Here is a 7674-nt window from a genome sequence, read left to right as displayed (position 1 = left end):
CTCTCCTGGTGCCAAGATGGAGAGGAGCTTCTGCCTGGCCGTGCTGGGCAAGAGAAAGGGGCTTGGGGGGGAGGAAGCCCTTGCTGTGGTAGCCCCCTCCCCACCTCTAATTCCACAGCAGCCTTGACTTCAAGGTGAAGAAGACAGGAGGGCCGCAAAGAGACCCCCTGGGTTTTCTGCAAGACTTTCTCTCCTTTTTGCTTCCTGAAATTCATTCTGATTCTGCAGATAAAATATCTGGGAGAGAATTCAGCAAGATGTGTTGCTAGTGGGCGAGAACGGTCCAGATCCAAGGATCCCCGGGGGTGCACCGTGTTGTAAACAGAATCTGCCCTTTTCCCTTATGGGGTATCCAAGAGCCCATATAGAGTCCTTACGTGGGTTCCCTATTGGTAGGAGAGAAGAACAGAGGCCAAGCAGAGAATATTGAGAAGCAAAGCAGCTAGTAAGCGTGATCTTTATTAAACTGTTGCAACAGGGTCCCCACGAAGGGAGGGAGGAGAGAACGCAGAACAATGGGTTCCAAAATGACTCCCAGGCTGCGCACCTGGTCCTTCAGTGGCACTGTTACCCCATTCAGGACCAGGGAGTCTTCCACACACCCCGCCCCATCCCCCCAAAACAGGTCTTCTGTCTTGTCATCTAATTTTAGAGTGTCAGCCCCCCACTCTTGATGATTGTTTGAATGTTGCCTGTGGATGGCATTGTGCCGATAATACTCCGTCCCCAGAACTGCCCCATCATCCCAGAAAGAGGCCTGCTCCGTGAGATAAAGGCTGCCAACCTTCCGCCTCCGGAGAATGCCAGATGTGAGGGGGGGGGCCTCTGCCAGGCTGAGCGCTTCCCCTTTTGGAGGGGGGCATGGAAAGAGGGACTGGTCCACCCTCTGGCCCTGCGGAGAAGGCCCTGCTTGCCACCTCGTGGCCAGGAGCTGCGTTGCACAGATCTCTCTCTCTCTCTCTCTCTCTCTCTCTCTCTCTCTCTCTCTCGGCGAGGGAGGGGCCTGCGATAGCTCCTTTAGGCAGGATGAGCACAGAGCCGAATTTGTTTCCTCCCCTCACCAATACTTGTGACCCTTCCATCATTTTTGGCTGGGTCTGCACTGACCACTTAGCTTAGCTTCTCCAAATGCATGTCATGTTTGGGTCAAGCAGACAGGTGAAGGGTGACAGAGGTTCATGAATTGATTTTAGAATGTATTTCAATTAATTGATTGTGATTTTATGTAAACTCTTTTATTTTACAGTTGTTATCTGCTCTGAGCCCAGCTTTGGCGGGGGAGGGCGGAATATAAATAAAATTTTATTATTATTATTATCGGTCTCCAGCAGGCTCTCAGGCAGTGGTGGCAAAAAATTTAGAGATCGAGTGCCCAAACTGCAACCCAAACCCACTTATTTTTCGCAAAGTGCCAACACAGCAATTTACCGTATTTTTCTGTGTTGTTGAGCTATTTTGGGGTAAGGAAGGTCATAAGAACTTAAGGAGAGATGGCTGGACCACCTAGTCCAAATGCCTGTGCAAAACCAGCAAGCAGGATTCGAACACAAAAGCCCTCTTCTCCCCTCCTGAGGTTTCCAGTGACTGGGGCACAAAAGCATTGCTGGCTCCAACCGCAGAGGCCAAGTCCAGCCCTCCTGGCTAGTAGCCATTGCTAGCTCTCTCCTTCTCCATAAATTTGTCTAGTCCTCTTTTCAAAGCCATCCAGGCTGGTGGCCATCACTGCTTCCAGTGGCAGTGAGTTCCAGAGTTTAAGTATGTACTGGCTAAAGAAAGACTTTCTTTTCTCTGTCCTGAATCTCCCAATGTTCAGATTCCTTGACTGTCCACAAGTTCTAGGGTGGAAGGAGAAACTCTTCATTTTCTTCATGTCATGGCTATTATTATTTTTTTTAAAACTTCTATCATGTCACCTGCTGATCTTTTCTCTAAACTAAAAAAATCCCAAACGCTGCAACCCTCCCTTTAGGGGAGTCTCTCCACCCCCTGGAAAATTCTGGTGGCCCTTTTCTGATCCCTTTGCAACCCAGAAATACCCTTTTTCGGAAGAGGCATTCAGAACCAGACACAGCCTTCCTGATGTGGCTGCAGATTTGTATAATGACATTATGACATCGACAGTCTTCTTCTCGATTCTTTTCCTAGTGATCCCTAGCATGGGCCATTTCCTGCAATTTAATCTTTCTTGGTTTTAAATATTGAATCCATTCATCACAAAAAGAACTGCAGTTTAATCTTTATTGATTTTAAATATTGGGAACGGGCCTTTCTCACGGCCGAACTCACCTCCCTCTCCCTTCTTCCCTGCAGGACTTTGGTCTGGATGTGGCCGCTTTCTGCAACCTGGTGGGAGCCGACTGCCCTGCAACATTCCTCCAGCTGGCCTTCCACTGCTGCAGCGTAAGACCCCCCCATCACCCCCCCCGACCCGAAGGAGCCTTCAGGCTGCCAGAAGGGAGCCTCTTTGCCCCTCCTGGCCCTATACCCCTGCGAGAGAATCAGCCCTGGCTGGGTGTGGTGGTTTTGCAGGGGCTGGAGGGGGGCAAATCCTGAGGAATGCAGAGCCCCAGCCCCAGCCATGACCACGAATGCATATCACTGGCCTTGAGAGCACCTTTTGGGTTCAATTTAAAGGAAGCTTTCCTGGCTACTTTCCTCCCTTGAGAGCCCTCTGCTTCTAGCCTCCTGTGGCAGGAAGTTCCACCGTTTAGCTACATGTCGCCCCCAAAACTACTGTATTTGTTCTTGTATAAGACGATGCTTTTTGCTAAAAAAGGGGGGGGATTGGGTGTCGTCTTATATACAGATAGTGAATGGTGGGGGGGCGTGCGATTAATGGCAGCAGCAAGCAGGAGATTGGCAGTGGTGATTGGGCGGGTGTTTGGCAGCTGTGCCCAGGCGGGCAAGCAATTGGCGGCTTCGGCAAGTAGACAGGTGGACTGTTGGTGGCAGCGAGTGGGCAGACAATTGGTGGCTGCGGTGAGGTGTGTGATTGGCAGTGGCGGGCAGGCAGGTGAGCGATTGGCGGAAGTGACCTCCCCCATGTCCCCCAAAAGCTGAACAACTTAATTTTGGGTTAAAAGAAATAGGGGTCGTCTTATACACAGAAAAATACAGTACTTCCCTTTAGGAGGGACTGAAGTTGGTGAGAACTGCGTACCATGCCCAGAAATCTGTCCTGCTCCCAGTCTTGGTGGGTCTGGGTCTCCGAGGGGAAGGCAGCCCTCCCCCTGAGGCAGGCTGGACCCCCCGCTTTCCGTCCCATAGACCCCCCTGGTTCCTGGCCAAGGCGACCTTTTTGTCTGCTGGGGAGGCAGCAGCCCACCAAGCCCCCCACCCACGAAGCCTTGGGGCTTTGTTTTGCAAGTGCCCCCCCCCCCAGACGGGGTGTGTGTGTGTGTCTTCTGCTGAGCCAGCTGCCTTCTCCCCCTCCTCCAGATGGAGCCCACCTCAAGGCCCTCCTTCCTGGAGATCACACAGCGCCTAGAGGGCATCTTGAAGCAGCAGCTGGCAGCCAGAGACGCCCGAGACGCCCTGCAGAGCGACAGGACCAGCGCCCCGGGGAGCCCGGCACTCTCCCTCCGTGGTACCTTTCCCAGTTTGGCTTTCCATTCCTGCGTCACAGCGGGTTGGACTAGATGACCTCTGGGTCCCTTCCAGCCCTGCAATTTTTTATTTAGATAATCTTTATTAATTTTTTAGTTACATGCTGTACATTACATTTTACAATGGTACTTGCTCCTAAGAGCTGACTTTCCTCCTTCCTTCTCCTGGCTTTTTTATGTCGTCTTTAACTTTTCGCAATGTCTTCAGCTCTGCACTGCTATGGTTCTAAGTGCACAGCCTGTTTGGGAAAAGGCATTGGACTCTAAACAACAGCTTAAAAAGTATTCCTTTTAACCAGCCTTCTGCCAACTGCCTTGCCTTGAAAGTGGCATATAATATATTTTTTTGCAAATTAGTATTCTATTTATTCATTACATTCATACATCACCTTTTCCTCCAAGGAGTTCACAGTGGTTTGCATGTTCCTCCTTTGCAACAAGCTTGAGAAGTAAGTTGGGCTCAGCGCCAGGGACTGCCTGCCAAGGTCAGCTTCCTAGCTGAGTGGGGATTCGAACCCTGGGCTCTCCCAGCTCCTAGTCCAGCACTCTAACCACTGGGCAACACTGTAGTGTCGTGGTAACGCCACGCCTGCTCCAAAGGACTCCTGCCCTCCTGAGTGATGTGGGTCCAAGCCACAGCCTTCACTTGGTCCTAGAAGCAGAGAACGGCAGAGCTGGAGGGGAACCTAAAGGCCATCTAGTTGTCATGCTTTGAGGTCTGCCTCTGGGTGACCCCCTCACCCCACTTTCTCCCTCTGTTCCAGACAAAGCCGCCCAGGACCCCCTGCTGCCCGCCACGCCCCCCAGCCTGCTGGGCCAGCCTCCCGTGCCCCCGGAGCAGCGCCTCTCGCGCAGCCAGTCGGACATGGTGCCGCCCAGGGCTCCGCAGGACACCCCCCAGCGAGTCAACCCCTTCTCCCAGCGCCACGACCTGCAGGGCGGCCGCATCAAGCTCTTCGACACGCCCAGCAAGTCTCTGATCTCGCTGACCTTCGACCTGCCACCCCCCTCGCCCTTCCCGCCGGGCACCCCCGTCACCCCGGAGCCGGCCGTGGAGGCCCACTGCGACTTCTCCGAGCCGGCTGCCCTGGCCCGCAGGTGCCGCTCTCTGCCCGCCTCCCCGGAGATGCCCCGCCGCGGGGGTCCTCGTCCCCCCCAGCCCCTCCTGTCCCTGGACTGCAGCAGCCTGGAGCGCCCCCTCCGCTCCCCTCCCTCCGGCGAGCTCATGGACACCAGTCCCGACAGCCCCCCCTGCGCCCTCCCTGCGGAGCCGGCCGCCCCCCTGGCGCCCTCCGTGGCCAACGGCAGCTTCATCCGCACGGCCGTCTCTGGGATGGAGCCCTGGCCCTCCAACGGGGTGCTCTTGAACAACAACAGCAAGCCCCCCAGCTGGGGAGGGGGCTTCTCGGAGCTGAGCGTGCCCCCGCCCGGCTCGGGGCCTCCGCTGGAGCACGCGGGGTCGGCCCTGGCCCTGAGTGGAGGGGGCAGCGTGGGGGTGCTGGAGCAGGAGGAGGTGCTGAGCTGCCCCGCCTGCTGCCTGGGGCCCTTTGGCTTCAGCTTCGCCTCCGTCTGCCACCGGCCCCCCGCCAGCGCCCCCGCCTACCAGAACCTCAACTGCGAAGCCAAGAGCCTGCTGTGCCCGGAGAGGCACCACAAGGGCCCGGTTCTGGCAGAGCCCAGCCTCAAGCTGCCCGAAGCACAGTCCTAAGGCGGGACACACAGAGGCCCCCCCTGAGCCCAGCAGGGCGAAAGGGGGGCTGCGGACCCACGACGGACACTCTTTGGGCGGCCTCAGGGTGCCATAGCGCATTCAAGATGGCACAGCCGGTGCCAGCGCTCGGCCGGTTCTCAGGGCCTGGCGAAGCAGAGGAGCCTGTGGGGCCATGTTTTTTGGGGGCGGGAGGTTAAGATTCCATCCTGTGGCCTTTTGTAGCAAAGGGGCTTCCCGGTGCCTGGAAACCCCCCTCCCCACCCCTGGCAGGAGCTGTGGGAATGAAGGGGGGGTCCCTTCCCATGAGCCAGGCGGAAGTGCAATAAGGTGGCCGCCCCACGGACCCCCGTGCAGTTGGACTGGGGAGGGGGGCCACACACCAGCATCCGAGAGCCCCCCCCCCAGGTTTCTTTCTGGGTGGGGGGCTTTGCCCACCCCAGTGCAGTGCCTCCCTCTGCAAACCCAGGCCTCGTGAGACCTCCTGGTGTGGGCTGGAAATAGTGGCCTGGGGACCAGTGGGTCTTGCCCCCCAAATAATACTTGCCCTGCTTGTTTGGGGGGGCCACAGAGGAGAAAGAGACTCTAAGGACCGGGGGCGGGGTCAGGAGACAGAAATGGGGGGGCAGGGAAGTGTGCTTGTTTGCGTGTCATATTTGGGGACTAGGAAACTGGGAGACACAAGTTTGGACCCGCAATGTTGGGGGGCTCAGCCTCCCCCCTGGGTGCTCCTGAGCTGTACGAGTGTTGGAGGGGGCAGGCGAGTGGGGGGGGGAGTTGGGGGCAGAAACCGGCTTCTGTTCCCAGCACTTCTCTCCTGCCCATGTGCAATAATGATGAGTACTTATTTCTGGCTGCATCTCGCCCCCCCCCCGCGAGGCTCAGCGCCCCCCCTCCGGCCCCCCTATACTCAGTGCCCTGGTGGGATGCAGCTGCATTTTTAATAACGACAAATGCTGCTTTATGTATTCAGCTTATTTAAAGTGTTGGAGAAATAAAACATGACGACGGTCAAAACGGCCTGGTTTTTGCCCAAAGTGTCCTGGGATCTCAGATCTGGCTGGTCAGGGGGCTTCAGCAAAGGGCTGGGTCTTTGGCTTGGTCTGCATCTTCCTTTTTTGCTTTAGAGAAAAGACGAGGAAGAAGCCGCGCAATAGGAGTTTATAAACTCCGCATGGCATGTGAGAGTGGAGAGAGAAAGTTTGCCTCCCTCTCTCATAACACGGGACACACAGAGAAGCTGGATGTTGGAAGGTCCTGTGTGAGTGTCTGGAGCATAGCTGTCAACCGTCCCTTATTTGGCGGGAAAGTCCCTTATCCCAGCACCGTGTCCCACTGCTGTCCCTTATTGATGATGTCCCTTAAATTTCCCGGGTTTCAAAGGAAGCAGCTCCTCTCCCTCCCTCCCTGCCGACCGGGGGGTGGAGCTTGCATGCCTTGTGCTAATCAAATCGGCCGTGTTGCCTGGGGACTTGCCTTTGCTCAGCACTTCCCAGCGGAGAGGGGACGGCGCAGCCTGGGAGTTATTTTGGACTCACAGCTGTCCATGGAGGCGCAGGTCAGTTCTTTGTCCAGGGTGGCTGTCTGCCAGCTCCATCTGGTACGCAGGATGAGACCCTCCCTGCCTGCAGACTGTCTCGCCAGAGTGGTGCATGCTCTGGTTATCTCCCGCTTGGACTACTGCAATGCGCTCTACGTGGGGCTACCTTTGAAGGTGACCCGGAAACTACAACTAATCCAGAATTCGGCAGCTAGACTGGTGACTGGGGGCGGCCGCCGAGACCACATAACACCGGTCTTGAAAGACCTCTCCCAGTACGTTTGGCTCCCAGTACGTTTCCGAGCACAATTCAAAGTGTTGGTGCTGAACTTTAAAGCCCTAAACTACCTCGGCCCAGTATACCTGAAGGAGCATCTCCACTCCCATCGTTCTGCCTGGACGCTGAGGTCCAGCGCCCAGGGCCTTCGGGCAGTTCCCTCGTTTCGGGAAACCAAGTTACAGGGCAGAGGGCCTTCTCGGTGGTGGCAAATGCAATCCCTTCAGATGTCAAAGAAATGACTATCTGACTTTTTGAAAACAACGGAAGGCAGCCCTGTTTAGGGAAGCTTTTAATGACTGATGGTTTGATGTATTTTTAATCATTTGTTGGAAGCAGTCCAGAGGGGCTGGGGAAACCCAGCCAGATGGGCGGGGGTATGAATAATAAATTATTATTATTATTATTATTATTATTATTATTATTATTATTATTATTATTTCCAGGACAGGCAAAATAAAGCCCTTCTTCATGCAGTGCAGGGTTAATACTGTGGAACTCCCTCCCACAGGAGGCAGAGACGGCCACCAGGTGTGACCAGGCT

At 55.4% G+C, this 7674-nt stretch overlaps 1 protein-coding gene and 1 long non-coding RNA gene across 2 annotated transcripts in view; both read left to right on the top strand.

Moving 5' to 3' along the window:
- Positions 1-1890, top strand: part of LOC309514316 — a 2077-nt gene extending 187 nt beyond the window's left edge. Inside the window, exons 1-2 of the long non-coding RNA XR_014211917.1 lie at positions 1-655; positions 839-1890. The exon at positions 1-655 is cut by the window's left edge and continues 187 nt beyond it. This is a non-coding gene — a long non-coding RNA (uncharacterized lncRNA). The remainder of the gene's footprint in view (positions 656-838) is intronic.
- Positions 1-6330, top strand: part of TESK1 (testis associated actin remodelling kinase 1) — a 27812-nt gene extending 21482 nt beyond the window's left edge. Inside the window, exons 8-10 of the mRNA XM_082242088.1 lie at positions 2311-2400; positions 3439-3586; positions 4370-6330. Of these exons, the coding sequence (XP_082098214.1) occupies positions 2311-2400; positions 3439-3586; positions 4370-5313 (1182 nt within the window). The 3' untranslated portion in view covers positions 5314-6330. The remainder of the gene's footprint in view (positions 1-2310; positions 2401-3438; positions 3587-4369) is intronic.
- Positions 6331-7674: the final 1344 nt, after the last annotated feature.

The sequence above is a fragment of the Podarcis vaucheri genome (genome assembly GCF_965113315.1).
Source record: "Podarcis vaucheri genome assembly, chromosome: 11".
In the NCBI taxonomy this organism is placed as follows: Eukaryota; Metazoa; Chordata; class Lepidosauria; order Squamata; family Lacertidae; genus Podarcis; species Podarcis vaucheri.
This window is presented reverse-complemented; position numbering and strand designations above follow the sequence as displayed.